General features: G+C 38.4%; 1 protein-coding gene across 4 annotated transcripts in view; it reads left to right on the top strand.

The window, feature by feature from the left end:
- The window catches only part of PEX5L (peroxisomal biogenesis factor 5 like), a 103,639-nt gene that overhangs the window by 55,510 nt on the left and 28,853 nt on the right, over positions 1–19,276 (top strand). For all 4 annotated transcript variants that reach the window (XM_050977995.1, XM_050977994.1, XM_050977993.1 and 1 more), the window contains exon 2: positions 7,910–8,014. In XM_050977995.1, coding sequence (XP_050833952.1) covers positions 7,910–8,014 — 105 coding nt within the window. The remainder of the gene's footprint in view (positions 1–7,909; positions 8,015–19,276) is intronic.

The following is a 19,276-nucleotide window of genomic DNA, read 5'->3' as shown; positions in this document are numbered from 1 at the left end:
TTTACCAAATATTTATAGAACTCAAATCCTGAGATTTTCATCCTAATCTTCAATAAGAGTTAATAGTGGTGACAATGCATTACAAACTGTCTTCAGTGCCCAAGCTGTCATCCTTCATAAACAAAACCAGAACAATCAAAATAAGTAGTTTAAGAACTAATACTATTTTTACATGGTTTTGAGATTAGGTACCTAGCAAGAGACATAAACCAACTCACTTATTTAAATACATACCTCATTTTTCAAAAGAGCATGCAGAATTTTTAACAGGTCAGCTGAACAGTGACCCTCATTCAACATAACTCCTCCTTTGCTAAACAATACCTTCCTAATTGGGACTCTTAATCTGGTAATGTAAAACAAGAGGAAACAACAGGCAACAGTTTTGATAAAAATTTCTGTTCTATTATTTAGAGGAATATCAGTTCCCTTCTGTGCAGAAAATCAGTTTCAGGACTTGAAAATTATCTTAAAACTCTCACGGAATTGTACCTGTAGGATATGATCAGATCATTACGTATTCAAATCTTTTTTCTAGCTCTGTCAGAGATTTCTTTATCTTTTAAATGGTGTTTATTCCTTTGCCTGTTTTTTTTTTCTCATTCTAAATGTCTTATGAGTGTCTGCCCATTCTAGAAAAAGTCTACACTAACAAAAATATGGGGCTAATCGGACTTAATTAATTTTCTGATACACAGGTTTACAACTGTAAAGTGCAGGATTTAATAATGATATCTGGAACAAGAACAACAAAATCTGCAAACACTGAAAAAAATGCATATTTCTTCTATGTTCCAGGCTGGCAGAGTGCAGATTATACTATTTAAACATCAGAACCTGCATAACTTTCTTTTAAAAATATCTTGCATCATATTCCAGACACAGTTATACTTCCAGTTGTCTTTTACACAAAAAGTATAAATAAACAGCTGCCTTTTAAAAGCTTGCCTGTTCCAGGTAACTTGGAACAACGTTTTATATTCTGCATTTCCTGCAAAGATATCCTGTATTTGTGCTCCCTGATAAGCTGCTGATTTTTCCACATAAAATACCACCACTTCTCAGTTTATTTCATTGCTTTTCCTAAACAGACTGCAGAGTTAGTCTGAGTTCTCTGAATGCTTCATGAAACAAAACCATAAAAATTGTGTAGCAGGAGGTGAGGAACCCCTACCACTTCAAAGAACAATACATCATGTGCTGGGAGGAAATGAGGGAGCAAAATCCATCATTTATACATCATGTGTGCAGTAAACATTTAAACAGCAAACTGCACTTTAGTCACAATCGTTTATTTTGAAAGTGACCTGATCTCCTGGAATTTCACTTGAACTGGTACCAGAGGAATCTCTTATTCTAATTCAGCCCATGCATCATCAGGGCAATATAGCAAATAATAGCAAGTAATTCTGTTGCTATGTGTATGTTATGACTGGGGATCATGACACTGAAGTCAACATAAAAGGAATTCGAATTATGGAGAGAAAATACCTCAGTATTAATTCTCTGCTGAAGACTACCAAACAAATTTAAAATTGCCAGTTGCTAAACCCAGTGATTTCACAAAGTTCCTTGACACAGACTAAGTAGAGATGAAAGAAACCCTGCAGCTATTCCCTAAGATTTTGAAGTCATATACCATTGTGCAGTAAAAGCACTCATCTCTTTGGTAATGCAATTCCAAATTATTAGGAAGTCAATCAAATAAGTGCTAAAAAAAAAGTTTCTACATATTCACAATGGTCTTATTAAAAGATGACAATTGCAAAGAAAGAAAAGACTGCAAAATGTCTCATCCAAGCTTTCTATCACAAGGAGATTTATTATATAACTCCTTCATAAAAGGAGCAGAACCTTAAACAACCTCTAAATATTGGTTCTGTCCCAGACCTCCTTCTTCTTAGCAACTCTGCCCTATATTCCCAGCTGGATTTACCATTTACAGTTAAATCATCATTATTGTTCCAATATTACAGTGTGGTTATCTTGTTGTTATCTCAGTGTATTCTGCATTCCCTATTATACCCCAAATAAAACTCTTTCATTTTAGAGGAAAAAACCTTATTTATCCTCCTCCTCCTCTTAGCCTGCAGGTATCATACCAGCTTATAGAGAATGAGTTAGATTGGCAGAATTGTTTATCAATTTCCAGTCATAATTTGTGTTCAAATGTGTTAAGTCAAGTGACTTTGCACAAGTTCTTGAGAGCAAAATGGGTCTTGCAGAGCTTCCAGCAGAGATGCTTTGGAAGCTGTCCCACTTGGCATTGGGAAGGAATCTATAGGCTTCAGACTGAGACAGCTTCTCAAGGGAGCACACGTGATGCAACAGTTACTGAGAGTCAATAAACAGAAAACCTTACAGTGCCATTTCCATGCAAATGCTTCTCAAACTGGAACTCAATTTAACCACCCTATTGGCATTTAAATGGGTATAAGGCACAACCCAGAGAGGGTATATGTGAATATTTATGCTGATTGTTTTTTATAAGCTTTTGTGCCTTTCTTTGCCATTTTTCCTGAATGCAATAAAGTCTTCCCATATTAACTCTGAAATCTGTTATTCCATTAACATAAGAATGAAAAGATGGGGAAAGGGATAAAAGAGGAGTAGAACACTGCGAACTCAGCCAATATGGATTTAGCTGCTTTCCTATAAATTACTTATTGGGCAAGTCTTCCTATAGCTGCTTCCTTGTCTGTAACCATGTCTGTCTGTATTTCATCATAATCTTGGGAGAATGAGCTACTGAAGGTCATGAGTCAAAAGAGTTTGGATAATCACTAACAGAGAGCTTGATAAGAGGTTCCAAATAATCGAAATACAATATCAAAATAGAAACTTAAGTTCTGAAACCTAGTCTGAACCCTGACAATGCTGCTTCCAGTTCAGGACTGAGAGCTTGTTCAGGTTTCCTCACCATCCATGGCCAACTGGGCACAGCCTAAAGGAATTGTGTTCCCATTTACCTTAGATATAAACTTGATTTTATTAGGCTTGTAATAAAAAAATGACCACGAGATTTGATGAAACAGAATTTTCTGTTTAAAAATCAATCTTGTATTTGTCCATAAAACTGCCTCACCATATGTTTCCTCATTATTTTTAATTATATATAAAATGCAAGACAGAACATCACTAGAAAAAAGTAGAAAAGTATGGATGAGAGGAAAGACATATGCAAAAAACATGAGCAAAAAAACCTGAGAAGGGATAAATTTGAAGTCATAAACAGATCCAATGTAAATCAAGAGCTCACAGTTTTATTGTGGAGCCTGGAACTCCCATGGTACCACTGCACAGCTCTGTGTGCTCATTTTGAGAGGTAAAAAACCTTAGCACTACACGATTTAAAAAAATAAAGCCAAGTTTTTCCCTTCATTTTTAATTTTAAGTTGCACAAAACAGGAAGATTTGTGGAGCATAAAGCTATTTGGAATAGGCTGCTTAGCTGGTACTCTAATACATCAGCTGCTGGGGGATCTGGAGGGCAGCCAAGCCTCCCAAATCCAACACGTTCAGCAGCTCTCCCTGTTCTTTCTCCCAGCATAGGAGGACAACAGCTCCTCAAACTCCAAGCTCTCACTAATGCTTTTTTCTTAAAGTTTGCTTTACAAAGGCCATTCCAACTTATTAAAGATATTTAAAGTGCAGACCAGTATTCAAGATGTCCTGAACTGGTGGGTTTTGTTTTTAGTTTGTTTTCAAACACTTCAATTCAACAGCCCAGTGGGAAAGGTCAGGACATCTGGCCACATTTTTTGGCATTACATTTATAAATGTTATTCTGTTTCTCCTCAGTTGTAAAGGGAGATGCCCATGAAACCAGTAATCCTGCCATACCTGTACCAGCACTGCCTGAAGATCAATTTTTTAATCTATCAAACTTCTTTATAAGGAAAGCTTTCTTAAATCTTCTATTTTATAGAGGCTTAAATTTAAACACGCCTGTGCTGAGATGATTTCTATGAACAGGGATGCATTGTAGTGTGTCAATTAAAGCTGAAACAGCTTGTTAGGATCTTTGAAAAATAAATTACACAGACACAGGTCTGTGTAATGAAGGAATGCTTTCTTCATGTATGCATGTTAAAAAAAAGAAAATCTGATCATTTCTTTTTGCTCACTTTCTCAGAAGAATAGAGTCTATAAATATTCCTGAAAAGTACATTTAGGACTCAAGAACCTTAAATATTTGTCAAAAGCAAACTTATAATTATGAAATGGTTGTAGATAAAATCCTTTTATTGTACAGATGACAACAGAGAATTTCTGCAATTAATCATTATAGTTTAAATACTGTTGTCAAAATGTTAAACATTTACAAAGCACTATTGGCTTTTCATATGCAAGAACAAATTTGCAAATCGCTGTAATGAAGAAAATAATTACAGAATTATAGAGTATTGCACTAAATAGTAATGTTTCAAGTGTGAGCATGTGTTCATTCTGATCTGCCCATCAGGACCTGAAGGTGATCTGCTGGTCCCAAGTACTTAAAGCTTTATCCTAGATGAGTATGGTTACAAAGTATATGCATCACTTATTTAAAAAAATCAAATTCATGCTACACTAGAAATTTATGTTAATATGCTCTTACAGTAATTTAATTAATTACAGTAATTTAATTAAACACTCATTATTAAGTACCACATCTAAATAGTGTGACTTGTACAAAATTGAATTTTGAACTATTCAGAAACAGCAGCAGAATAAAAGTATTTCCTTACAAAATCCTGCTAAATCAGCATTCTCCTATGGAAATGTCTATTGCTACCCATTATCTGTCCCCAAAGGAAAAGCTTAGAGAAATTGTTATTAAGTTTTGAACCTGATGCTGTTATAAATATTTAGCATCAGGGGAATACTCTGAACTCTACTCCTTATTTTGGTTTGGAGATATTACCTAAACGAACTGCTGCATTTTTTTAATGTATCAAAAAATGAAACACTGACATGTTTCTCAGTTTCTCTTAAGCAGTATGTTCCATTAAAACAAATAACACATTTTTTCCTTCATCAATTCATGTTTGTCATAATTTGCCCATGGGTTGTCATGTTCTACATCACAATTGTTTCCATTTCTATATTGTAAACCAACAGGGAATGATGAAATTTATTTACTAAATTGTTAAACTGTGGTTTACATGAGAAAGCAACTTACCTTGCAAACCTCCAGTACCAACAAACTGTTTGTTTTGAAGTTCTGGCATGTCTAAAATTAGTTGTTACAGAATTACAGGGTTTGAACAATAAACTGCTGTGCAGGGTAAATTTATATAGCACTTTGGCTTGCTAAGAAACAACATTTAATATCAAAAGAGGCTCAGTAAATAGCACCTTCAAAAATAATAATTCTTCAACGGTTATTGTGATAAATGTGCTGGGGATTTTAATTTCAGCTGCAGTTGACAAGAGTAGCAAGGTCATCCTGACCACAGAGAAACTGGTTTTATTTCTGTCCAGTTCTTCAGCCTAATGGCTTCATAGGCAAGAACTGGCTCCACAGTGGTTACTGCAGGGAAGAGAGACCAAAATTTTTAAGGTTACCTACCTTACATAGAACAAGAATATTAATTTCTAGTCAACAGAATAAAAAGCTGCATTTTCCAGTGAATTGCTCCCCTGTGTACCTCTCCAGCAGAGTCTGACAATTTAAGCTATTCCACTGCATTGGCTTTCTCTTTGACATCCAAGAAATTGTTACCAGCTTCTAGTTTCAAAATGTTTCATACAGCATAGGCTAAACAGCCAGAAATGTCAACCTGACTTACACACAGGAAAGTGTGTTTTTCCTTTAGGAAAATTAAAGATCTAACTTCAGGAAAAAAAGGTAGCATCAAACCCCTTGCTTTGCCCAGCAAATAAACTAAGTCTGCTCATTAAAAACAGCACAGAGGTATCCTTTGGGTTGCTTTTGTCCATTGTAGCATGGCCACTTTAAACTGGTGAGACAGATTTTATATTTGGTGTCAGCCACTCCCAGGGCTTTGCAGTTACGTGTGTGGAGGATGAACAGCAGGCACTAATACGAGTATCATGACTCTTTTCAGGCAGTAGGTGAAACCTTGAAGAAAAAGTGGCTCTGTCTTCAAAAAAGTGACCTGACCTTTGCTTTGGTGGGTTTTTACTCTGCAAGAAATAAAAAGCACTGCATGCTTTCCAATGCATCCTTCCTAGCTGATAAACGATTTTGTTCTAGCACTCAGCACAAAAGGACTACATTTTATAGAGACCAATAGCATGCTCTTAGTGCTAGCTAATGATAGCTCATGTGTCATATTAGAAACAAGCTTCATAGACCTGGAACATGTCATGTGAATCATGAACAAACACGTAATTGGCCCAGAACCTTTGATATGCTTACCAATTAAATGTAATTCTCATTGAATTTAATATATTTAATTTTACAATGACTTTGCAGTTCTTTGGATATCAAAGGCACCACAAGTCCAGCATGCCTATCATTTATGACACTTCTGCTCTGAGAATTTCTTGCAGCATGCAAAGAACTCTCTGTAGGGTATCTGTGATGTGTTGCACAAGCAAGCTAATCTAATATTGACCTGACCAGTAATAAAACCCGTTTAGAACCTGCAATAGTATGCAATGGTTTTACCTGCAATTGATGAAATGTTCCTGAAACCATCTGTAGTTTAGTATAAGCAATAGTGGGGGTTTACTTGACACAGAATATACTGCTAGTGAAGACAATTCTTGCATATGATGTCTTAGCAAAGAACCCCTTCTGTTAATAGACTTTTAAGGATTTAAATATATTTAAGTCCAGTGTAAAATACCTCTTTTATGGAGCCAGATCCTGCAGTCTTTGCACAGCTAAAACTTCCATGGAAATCAATGGGAGCTTTTAAAGTATAATAATAAGGACCTGCCCAGGGTCACTGCCATAATGCAGCTCTGCTGTGATGTTTTATGTGTAAGCTCCAAGCTTCTCTGTCACTTGCAAGAGGCAGAGATCAGAATAAGACCAAAGATCAAGATACAGAAACCCATACGAACTCAAGATGATAAAGACTCTCATTAAATAAAAAGAATGACGTTAAACAGCATGGCACATAATATTGGTGCACTTTTTGTTTGGCTAATTTATAGTAAATATTGTTAAAATCTCTTAACCTTTTCCAGAATATTTACAATGTGTTAAGAGAAGTTTAAGAAAAGTGTAGCTTAAAAAAAAAAAAATCCTTACAGCAAGTTCTACAACAATGATCATTTAAGGGAGAGCTGTAGCAATGCCTACGATGGCAGAATTTGGCTCCGTATGTTCTGTTAGCAAAAACCCAGACTGTTTATATGATGTAAATTGCTTTTTAAAATGTTACTAGAGCTATAAACTCTGTGGGTCCAGATTATACATTCAGATTTCAGGGAGAGTTTGCCTCAGTGAACAACAAGGAACTGTGCTTTATTTGAAAACTCCACTTGATGCTATTTTTAAGAAAAAAACAGAAAAAAACCACAAAGAGGTATTTTGGGTATAAATTTGGATGACTAAAATTAAATCAAGGGGCTGATCCTCCAACCCCTACTGCTCTGGGAATGCTACCCTGCAGAAAGTTGGCACGGGGGAACTCCCACAGGCCTTGGCCCAGCAGGAAAGCGACGGATTCCTGTTGACTTCATTGGGGCAACTCGAACGAGCCACCAGACCACGGCTAGACCCCAACTGCCTCCTTAACCATTGGGTTGACGGACCACTTGTTACATTATTATTACTATTATTATTTGTACTATTTTTAACCAGTGTGTGTGTGTGTGTTCTGCTTCCAACCGAGCTTCGCTTCCAGGCGCAGGCGCGGGCGGCGTCCCCGGGCCGGGTCGGGAGCGCGCGCGGGGGCGGTCGGAGCCCGCTGCTGACCTGGCGCCGTTGTTGGTTTCGCTGTTGTAGGGCAAAGGCGCTAGGGCGGCCGATAAGGCTGTGGCCATGGTGATGAAGGAGATTCCGAGGGAGGAGTCTGCAGAAGAAAAGCCCCTCCTCACTGTGGCATCCCAGGTGGGCAGAGCGCGGGGCTCTGAGGGGGCCGCGGGCGCCGCGCGGGTCCCCGGCCCCGCTGGGTGACCCATCCCGCGCCTGTGGCGTCCCGCTGCTTCCCTGAGGGGGGAAAAAGAGCCTGGGGTGAATATTGGGGGTTTAGATGGTCTGACGTGAAAAGTTAAACAAAAATGCACTTTTTCCCCCCCAGTTCAGTTACCAGAAAGTTGTTCAAAGCTAGTTTAACATTTCAGTCCTAATTCATGCCATCAATTGTCACGCCATAAATGCTCATTTGCAATTCATATAAAAAATATTCCCATTCGGTGCATATGTAAAATAAGAAACAGCCCGTTCACAGTAGTGTCATTTCCAATATCTCAGATCCCATTCCTAAGCTCTCACTGGGGTTCTGCTCCTGGTCTGGATCAGAATATGTGACTTGGCACATCTCATTGCTTTCATTTCTATACCTTCCATCAAAGGAAGGACGTACATTCCCACACTAAACTTACACGTACCTTGGAGTAGCCACCAAGCATTTGGTGGTTCCATTAGTTTCTTAAAGACAGTGACTGAACACTGCTGTAAACCATAGCACTCTTGTTATCAGAGTGGATTTTTTAGTGGATTTTTTTTCATGTTGCTCTCATGAGTTTGTTCCCCAGGCAAGTGCATTTAGTTTACTGCCGATATTTACTGCATGTAAATGCTTCCAGCTCATCAGGAATGGAAATTGCTGGAAGCTGGTTTTACATGAGAGCCTTAAATGAAATCCACAGTCCTGTTTTATTCCTCTCATGATTTAGGTTAACAGCTACTGTACTTTAGAAAGTTCTGAGATGCACACACACCAGCACGTACTTCTCTAGCAGAGCATCGCAGATATGCTGCACTAATACACATTCTAGAAATACCATCTACTAATTTGGAAACCAGGTCTGGCACCTCCTCCTCAGACCCTGTTGAACACCAGGTTTTGTTCATGGTGAACTCCAATGTCTGTGAAGAAATTGCGCAGAGGAAAAAGATGCTCTGTTTAAGGCATCATTTCTAATTTTACATGAAGTGATTAACAAACAATTAGAAACACTCATAAAATACTGCCCCCTCTAAACCTTCACTGCACCCCAAAAAAGGGGTGCACACATGCAAAAACTTCCATTGGCTTCAACAGGGCCAGGAGTTCAGCCTGGGTTCATTAAATGTTTGACACACCATTTGTAGTGGCTGTCTGTCAGTCTCCTCAGCAATAGTCTATGATAAATTTATGAGTAAAAATGCTTGTGTCTGTTAGTCAGTGTAATTTCTTCCACTAAACACAAATACCTACTTCCCTGCTATGCACCAAAGGGGTGCAGAAGCCAAAAGGAAGCAGAATCGAGTGAAAAAGTGAGTATTTTCCATAGCCATCTCTGCATCATGTATGTGTGATGTGCAGTTGTCTGACCACGTTGCATCCATCATTTGTCCCTGACTGTGGCTGCAGTGTTGGTTTGAGATGCTGTCCCTGCAGTGTGTCCCCGTGAGCCCCATCCCCACCATCCGCGCAGGAACACGCTCTGCTGTGCCAGCCATCCCATCCCAGTGTCTGTCTCTGCTCCCTACATGGTGAAACAGATGGGTGTGGTTGCTGCTCATGGGGTGGAACAAGTTCCAGACTGACTGCAAACTTCGCGAGCCAGATGGGTCAGGAGAGTAAAGCCTGGTCTTTCCAAAGGTCCCACTGCCACCCAGCCCAGGGTGGGCAGGTCCATGTCTTAGGGAGTCATTTAATGCATTAAGAGTCCGTGCTGCTCCAACCTTACAGCTACCTAAGCAAAAAAACCTGCAACTGAAATGCAAAGATCAAGCCCAGACAGAGCACAGCCTTTTCCAAGAGAAAAAACAAGTGAAATCTCCCATTTCCAAAATCCTTGATGAATGGAGGATTAATCGTGTCTGACTGTGGAGACAGACTCCACAGGAAGCATAATTGGAATCTGATACACAAAGAAGTGTCTCTAAAATCTGCTTTTTGATAAGGTACATACGCCCCTGAATTTGCAATTTAAAAAATGTGTCTTTGCTCTCTTCCTCTGGAAAGTGGTAAAAACACATCCAGCACAGAACAAGACAGATAAATAGCTCCATTTTATTGTAATGCTCCTAGCAAAACCCCAGCTTTTAAATATGCCACCTATTTTTTGAATAAGTACTGTGAATTAAATTTAAGTTATGTTTCCAATTCACAGATTATTTTATACCATCAGATATTGTTTTATGAAGGCAAATCTTCAAATAACATGAACCAAAAATGTACTGCAGACTCCTGTGGGGCTGTGGCAGTATATGGCAGCTGGGAATCTCAATCACCATTCCAGCAGTAATGAGTGTACAACAGTAGGCAGAGGAGTATTCCTGGTAATTGAATGGACCTTTCAGTATCTAATTTTTGTAATCCTGTCTTCCTGTCTCAATTACCTTCTATAAAAGTCACTTTCTTCACACTTACTGGTGTGAAAAAGGATTCAGTAGTTGCCAAATTTAATACTTTAAGCATCAAGAGAGTGATCTTTCAGTTCTAATAGGATTTTGTAGAATATAACTCTATCCATGTTGCTGTCTCCCTTTATCTTTTAAAAGATAATTCATAAGAGACTGGGACAAATGGAAAAAAGGTAATTTTTTCATATGAATTGAGCCTAGAAAACATGTAAGAAAGCTTGCTGAAGGTTCAATGATTACCTGGATATTAAGCTATGAACCAATTACCTTTACCAGAAGCAGAGAAATAAATGAGAAAAATCATGCATAAATTTGGTTTTAATTGCAAAATAAAATTTTTGTTTAACCTCTTCGCAGCTTCTTTGCATTTGTCAGGAGAAAAAAAATCTTACTTCAGAATTACTTCCTAATGAGAAATTTAAACCTAAATATGCCCTGAAGTCAAAGTTTAATTGTGCAGTCAGCTATGAAATTCCCAATTTACTATAGGTCAGTGAACTTCAAAGGATCTGATTCAATCACATACTTCGACCCAGACTTATACTTTAAAATATGATTAACTGCTTTATTGGGCAGTGAAAGAGTTCATGCTTAAATGCTTTGCCAGCAGAAACAAAAGAAATCTCACAGTGTCACTGGAGTTATTTGTCCCAGATCCATCACACCTAATTTAGGTTCCTTACTAGAGTACACAGGTTGGAAAGATGCTCATGGCAGGATCCCTATAAAGCCAACAGAAAGAAAGAAGAACTGCAGTGGAGAGATTCATGTCCATGAAAGTCCTGTGGCAAATATACTCTGGAATTATACAGAACAGAAATGGGAGTCCATGAAAACTTCATTCCTCACTTCTGCTTTTAACTGAAAAATATTGGAGTTGCCTACTTACAACTTATGGGACCCACACAGACATTGCTCAGAGCACAGTTTTGATCTCAAAGCACTTATAATTTAAAAAGTTAGCCCACAAAACACTTAGGGTTAAGAATTTGAATTGGAAAGAAGAAATTGAAAAAGCTGGAATTACATTATAAGAAACAGGCTGAAATTCATCCTCCCCTGTGAAAAATGCAGGCTACAGCACATGTCAGAAAAATATGTATGTTTCATGACTACCCCCCAATTAACTCCACCAGATGCTTAAGGCTTTTCGAGGGTCTATAAGGCATTAGTTAGTATTCAAAGTAGGAGCTATTATTTTTTTAAGGGAACTTCATTTGCATGTAAATACTTAGTTGATCTAAGCACATTTATATTTGCTTAAGGGCTTGTGAATAAAATACTCCAACATTTCCACTGCCTAAATTCCACTGTTTTGGTGTTTTGGTTTTCATTTGCTTTTTTGTATGTTTGTATGTATGTATATATGTATGTATGTATTTATTTACTTCTTTTGGTGGTGGTGGTATATTTCTGCTTAGGTTTAGTTTTTGTTTTTTTTCTTGCTTGCTTTGTTAGGCTTTTCTTATATTTGTTTTGTTCTGGGGCTTTTTTGTGGGTTTTGGTGGGTTGTCTGGGGTTTTTTTTTAAGTCTCTAACAGGAGATTTTTTAATGCTTCCATTCAATTTTATAAGGGAAACAGATTAAAGATAGCTAATATTCAGCTCCCAATGTTGTTAGTAGATTTTGTGATGTGTGTATCAAGGGCTCACTACATGGATTTGATTGCATAATCACAGTTTTCCATAAAAACTTAACAGTCCCATTTGAATCAGTCATGTTCATTCTAAGCTTCTTAGCATTAGGCTTGCACTGACTTCCAGCCCACTCCAGAAATGTGTTCTCAATAAGATTAAAACAGAATGGTGGGAGGTTCCTGTGGATGCAATTAGCTTCCCTTCTCTTTTACACCAACCTAAACCAGATTTCACTCTGTTATAACTGAGTGAAATACATTCAGGTAAAAAGGCAAAAATCATGTCAGTTTTAATTATTGCCATTATCAAAGTCTGGAGTGCAAGAATTCATTGTACATTCCAATCTGCCTTCTGAGAACAGTGGCAGTTTCCTCACTGATCTTAGGATAACTAGGCTTGAGATCCTAGTTTTTGGATTATTTTTAAAGGATTAATGATAAATTTATTAGTGATATGTTCTATACATCTCAAATCTGATTTATTATAAAAGCTTTGAGTACTTTATCAGAAGACACATCCTCAGTCCTTCTGATAACTCTTTTTCATCTATTATTAGCACAGGGTAAATACATGAAGAGCAAAAGAAGAAATACAAAAATGAATAAATGCATGCTTAGCAGTACAAATATTAATTGATTCTTTACCTCGAAGTTAAATATTGCTCAACATTTATTGCTTTTAGGGACATATGCATAATTTCAGCAGAAATATTCTCAGGAGTACAATAAAATTGCCTTGACAATATTATTAAGAGTCATAAATTGGCTGCTTTACTGAAGTTATGTAGATGTCTCTGTCACATAAATTGAATACATTTTTCACAAAATTACAATTTTAGTTTGAAATTACCATGGGAATTGATGGTGTATTTTTGAAATAAAGTAAAAAAATTAACCATACTGTTTCATAACTGCAAAATTCCTTACTATTCCTTAAGGACAGAAAGATTGACCAAAATTTTTTTGTGACTAATAGAATACTTGAGTTTAGGTCTGGTTTTTATATTTATTAATAAGATTTATTTTTCAGAAACTCCTTGGCTCTTCATTCATTAATACTCCAAGTATGAATACACTGTCTGTTAAAGAGCTGCAAACCATGTGCTACAGTTCTAGATTCACTGAACTTGCTGTTTTTTCAGTGAAGCTGCTCTACTGAATTGCAATTCACTAACAGCTTATAAGTTTCAAGCTGTCCAATCTGCTGAAAACACCCCTAAGCAACCAGACATGCCATGACAGGGAAAGGCCATTTAACAGGAACTGGTGATTTGGTTCCTATGACCAGACACAGTAACACATCCAAAACCACAGCCTAACTCTAGATATGCTGCAGGACTTTGAGAAGAAAAATCCACAGAGAGGACAAGAGAAAAATCTATGGGGTTTTCAAGCAATTACAGCCCATATGCAAAAATATAGCAGGGATCTCAAATTATCTATGGTGATGACAAAATGTCTTGGATCACTGCTTGATGACTGTAGATCTTCAGCCTAGATAATGATATGGGGCAGGGGAGAGGCTGAAACAGAAATCACAGGTAACACCACAAAGAAAACTCATGGCCAAGTGAGAAATAAAATCTTCCAACACCCAGGAGGGAGAGGCACTCCATTTTTTGATAACAGCTTCCTTTAACTTAAAGAAGTGCATGGAGCATGCAGGCATGAATGCAACTGGCAGATTTACAATAAATCACATTTCTATGTGGGTAAAGGCCAAACTGTCAGTCACAGTTAAAATATGACAAGAGTGACTTTCCTCCTCCTCCTCCTCTTCCCCCAGGGCTCTGATCCAGCAGGACAGTTAAGCACGTGCTTAACCTTGAGTTTTGCAGGGCATGTTTAAGTGCTCAGCTGGAGCCAGGCCAAAATGCAGGAGCCAGACCCAACTGTCATGTTAAACCTCCTTTCAGCAGACCAGGTAGAACAGAGGGAAGGAGATATTGAGCTGTGAGATGTTTAATTTTACAACAACACACCATAACTTGCACAGGTCAGCACGTAGGAGCATAGGCAGGGTGTGACACAGAGATCACAAGAGCTGTCACCCAGAAAGTCAACTGCTCTTTATGGAGATGCACCATAAACAAAGTTTTAAACAACACAGCTGGCATATGAATTCAAATATCCAGTGCAGTGTCTACAGCAGCTCTCCCACAGCTTCTCTGGCTTCACACAAACCCTGACAGCTGGGGTGATGTGGCTTGTGTGATTTCAGGTAAGAAACTGTCACCTCTGACTCACACCACACACCTCCTACTGCCTAGCAAGAGAGCATTGGTTATCACCTGGGGAGCAGGGCTGGCCTTCAGAGAGGCAGCAGCACCTGAGTGCTCTGTGAGGAGGGTGCAAAGAACTCATCTCAGTTTTAGGGCTTCCCACAGTTTCAGGTGAGGCAGAAGCCAGTTATAGCATGTGCCATGTGAATCTATTCTCTCTTCTGGTGAAAACCAGATATTTGGTTCTCATGTCAACTTCACCTACATTCACAGTAGAGTGACAGAGAAAAATAAATTATCACTCTGGCACAAGGATGGGGCAAAAAGCTGAGGATAATAGTAATCATAATAATGTAGTAATCACACTTACTACACAAGAGTAAATGAAGTGTGTGAAGCAGTAATTTTATTTGTGAAATCTTTATAAACATACAATAAAAGTGAGAAAAGAAGAAAAACAAAACTAATGCAATTTAACTTTTATCACAAGACTACTCAGTTTGTCAGGAGTTTCCTCTCCAAACACCTCTCTGCAACCAGGAAAGGAGTTCTTCCAGTTCTTATCCTGCCAAGATAAAGATCCCCAGACATGACTGTCAGGCCAATACTTCAGTTATGCTCTAGAAAACAATAACCTACATTCTTGGTTGGGGTTCCTATTTATCAGGTTTTAGAGAGAGCCAGGCAGTAGAAATCATTTGATTTGTTTCCTCCTATCCCAGTGAGTGCTACCAAAGTGCCAGGTATGTGCAGGGAACCTGTCTGTCAGGAAACCATTGCTGTGTATCATAAAAATAATCAGTGATTGAAATTAGCTGGTGTCTCTGCCTAAGCATAACACTTACAAGCTGCTGGAATCAATCTGACCCTTGTACCTGTTTTTCCAGTGTCACCTAAAGAGCAGAAAAGTTTCTCAGAGCAATAGAAAGAAAAGAAAAAGCATTTTTCCAGTAGAAAATCTGAGTTCAATGTTTCCTGCCTTCTCCCAGGTTCATTTTTACTCTGAGCCTTCTGGAGCAGCTCATGTCATGAGGCAGCCCTGCCACCCTCTCACACACTGAGGGGGCAGTACAGGAAAAAGTCTCAGTGCCCAGGAGCAGCTTTGATGCTGAACTGCACAGGGGATTACCCAGTAGTAGTTTGGGGATTCCTAAATTAGTGCCATGAGTAATTCAATCAGGCTCAGGCAACAAAGTGGATCCAATCCAAAATTCAATCCAACTCACTTTAGTAGCAAATTACATCTAAATTTTAGATGCTTTTTGAGCCAGTCCTTCTAAAATAAATCCCATATATCGCAGGGGGAGAGCTAGGTGCCTTTCAGAGCCTCCTGAGGGACAGCCTAAATTGGGCAGGCACAATCTCCCTCTGGAGTAGCTTTTCTAGGCATTTATCTCTCCCTATTGAACATGGAGGGAATTTAGGCACTTAATTTAAGAGAACTAGTTCACTCTGTGCTCAAAACATAGGTGCTAATTAGCTGCCCAAGCCTGACTGGAAACCCTCCCAATTTAGAGTCTAAATAATTTATCTTAAGACTAGCATTATGTTATGCCCTAGTAAAATTTTTAAAAAGAAACAAACCATCATGCTTTGTGCACTGCAAACAGATCAAGATCGGGAATGCAGTAAGAGAGAATATGAAATGGGAGGGAGGGACCATACCTCAGTTACTGCTAAATGCTCCTTGCTTTGCATATTTTGAAGCAGTGGGGCTGATATCAGACACTTTTGAACCTCCCAGTATCTCTCCCAAAGCACCTAAAAGCCCCACTTGCTTTCATTCCAAAAAGACCTTTCATGCTTTTTGGAATGAAAAATTACAGTGGCAGTACTGGGGTAGGAAAACCACCTTTTTCTGCTGTGCTGTTCCCAGAAGACTCATTTGAATTTAGGAGTATCTTGTACTGTGGATGAGTGTCTTCAGATGTGTTGGTAGTAGGAAATATCAGCCTCCACAGATTTCACAAATCCCTCAATTAAAGAAGTGTGTGGGCTTCTTCTTTAATTAAAGTGAATCTTACAGAGAGAATTTAAGTTCCTAGAGCCATTATGAGAATTTATGGCACCCACTGGCTAAATTAGTACTGAGATACCCCCATTTTCCCAGGCTGAGTCTGCACCACTTGGTGTGTGTGCAGATACTGGGCACATAAATCCAGAGTGGGATCAGCTCCTGCCCCCAGTGCTGCTTCCCCAACACCCAGGGATGCTGGGTCACTTTCCTAATTTTGCTCTGCTCCCTTCATCTGCAACACAGAGATAATACTCCTCAGCTCTGTGGTGGTGCCAGGCCTGAGTCATGAATGTTTTAAGGCATTCTGTGATTTTCAACCTGAAAGGTGCTTGAGAACCATAAATTATTGGTTTAATATAGATCATAGTTTTCATCTCATAAATCTTTTATGTACTACTCCAAATTCATGTCTGATATAACTCTTAATAACTTGAGCAGTATTAAGCAAGGGATAAATTTGGTACAGTATATGAGGCAGCAAAATGAAATTCCAAGTGTGAGACCAAGGTCTTAACAAGTGGCATTTCCTACAGAGTAATGTCAGAAACCTACCCCACTGCCCACTTCTCTACAGAAAAAATGGCACTCTAACTTGTTAAGTCTTAATTCATCATTAAAAGTCTGCTTCATGTCAAAATAGTTATTTTCTAATATTTTTCTATTGCTATACATAGGTAGTTTAGGTTTATTGAGAGTTAGTAGATGTGGTCATGTTTTTGCAATCTGTTTTGACAAAAACAGTTGAGTTGAAAGCAGATTATTTTTCACAGGAACAAACCTTTCAATAAGACATTCCTACAGCTTCTGGTCTTTAGCCATGGGAGCATAGGACCCAGGACTAGGAGGGATCCACTGGGTCACAGTCACATCATAAACAGCCATGTAGAAGACTTGGCAAAAGCCATTTAAATAGGTGGGCATTTTGTCCCCCTACAGTAAGAAAAATATACTGTTCATACAGTTCACTGCTGGGATAGTTTAGCCCTCCCAGACCAGATGTTCTCATGCCCAGTTTAGAACTCTGTTATTGGGCCAGCATTTCTCTATAGCTGAAATAACTTTGCTCCTGTGGTGTCATCTGACCACTCCCCCTTTATGTATACATGAAGAATAACTGCAGTCCTACTCAATCTTCATTTTGTTAGCCTAAGCAAGTCAAACTCTTATAGTGTTCCTTTAAAATGCAATAAATCTAATGAACACAATAAAGAAAATTCTAAGGACACAATAGCCATCTTTGAAAAGGAAAAAAAAAAATTTAGAGCTCATACTTCAGTTAGACCTTGGTAAAATTCAGCTCTTTATTAAGTGTTACCTCCTTCCCCTCTATGACTGTGATTCTTAACATTATTTCTGGTCTTCCCAGAGTTTACCCTCTGACCTCTGCAGTGGATTTGGGCAATAAACTGCCTTTCCAGCTGTCTTCAGATTTACTATTCTTTACTGTCTGCAATGAGTGAGCTTGGGTATTTTGGTTCTTATAATCTTTATTCATTTCATCCTTCCCATTCTTTCCTATTGAAGAAAATTTCCATGGAATGTAATGGAAAACTTGATAAGCATCTGACTCTTGTGTGATAATGTACCCAACTGATTGTCTTACAGACACAGAAACAGAGTATTTCCCATGAGGTTTTTATGTTTTCAATGATTCCTACAGAACCTCTTCTTTCTTTCCTTCTGTCCCTCTCCAAATGGTTTAGGACTTTTCTTTATGCTGTGTAAATGCAGAAAGAAAAATATATACAAGCATCTTTTGCTGATATTGGGATAAAATTTTAAAATACTAAAAGTAGTTTGGAAAACACTCAACTCTTAAGGCATCCACATGTTTTTCAAAATAATCATGAGTAAGGATTGTCACCAAATCATAGAAAGAAAAACTAGGTCTGCTAAGTCCTAAATATCATCACTAGGTAAATGTGTAGACCAGAGGATAATGGAAATCAAAGGTGAACAGTTGATATAAACGCAATTTCCAATGAAGTGTTGAGATTTACCAAATTAAGCAGGTGCCTTCTGTGCATTGAATGAGACAGCAACCTGGACAGGCAACCCAGAGTTAACCCCCCCATGATTAATTCCCTGTGAGGTGCATCTGCAGTCTGAGTTCAGCACATCTGGAGTTTGGGACAGCATCACTGCCACATTTCTAAATTCAGGTGCCACGTTTGCACGTTGTGCTGCACTCTGCTGGGCAGGCAATCACTCCTCTGTCTTCCATGGAAACTTCCATGGGGTTTCAGTGGGCAGATGCATTTGTGCAAGACTTGCAGCACAGCAAGTCAGTGTTGAATATCAGTTTAAATGTTTGATCCATTGAAATAGTGGGCTTGTTATTGCAATAGCTCCAGTATTTTGCTGCAGCTTTGCAATACAGAAATCAAGTACTGAACAGCAGTAAATCTAATCTGGTTTGCAGTAATAACTTTAGAGATAATCCTGCTGCTGGAGTAGCTCAGAGCCAGTATTTAACAAACATGAGAGTGAGTAAATACCCTTTTTGGCCAGTTTTAGTCCATTTTAGCATCCTCAATTTAAAAATTCTATCATATCTGAGAGAAAACTTTGAAAATTCAACAACAGAAAAAGAGTTCGAGCAGAAGATTGAGAAGATGGAGAGGATAAAATAAAGCTGAAGGACTTCCAGACAAAAGCAACAGTGGGAAAGCATTTTTTCAGATAAAGAAATTAAGATACTAAGATAATGTAAGTGCAGGGCACACCATCAGACATCTCTCCAGCTCAGCTTAGGTCTTAATCCTCTAATCAGAGATAGATGGCAAAGAGGAGACTTTTATTTCTGAGATTTGTACAGATTTATCTTTTTAATTCTGATACATTAAATAGCCTGTAATACAGAGATTTCTCTCAGGTAGCAGAACACCAGTGCATTCATCCAATTAAAAATGGAAAACTG

Source organism: Serinus canaria, chromosome 9 (genome assembly GCF_022539315.1).
Source record: "Serinus canaria isolate serCan28SL12 chromosome 9, serCan2020, whole genome shotgun sequence".
Lineage (NCBI taxonomy): Eukaryota > Metazoa > Chordata > Aves > Passeriformes > Fringillidae > Serinus > Serinus canaria.
This window is presented reverse-complemented; position numbering and strand designations above follow the sequence as displayed.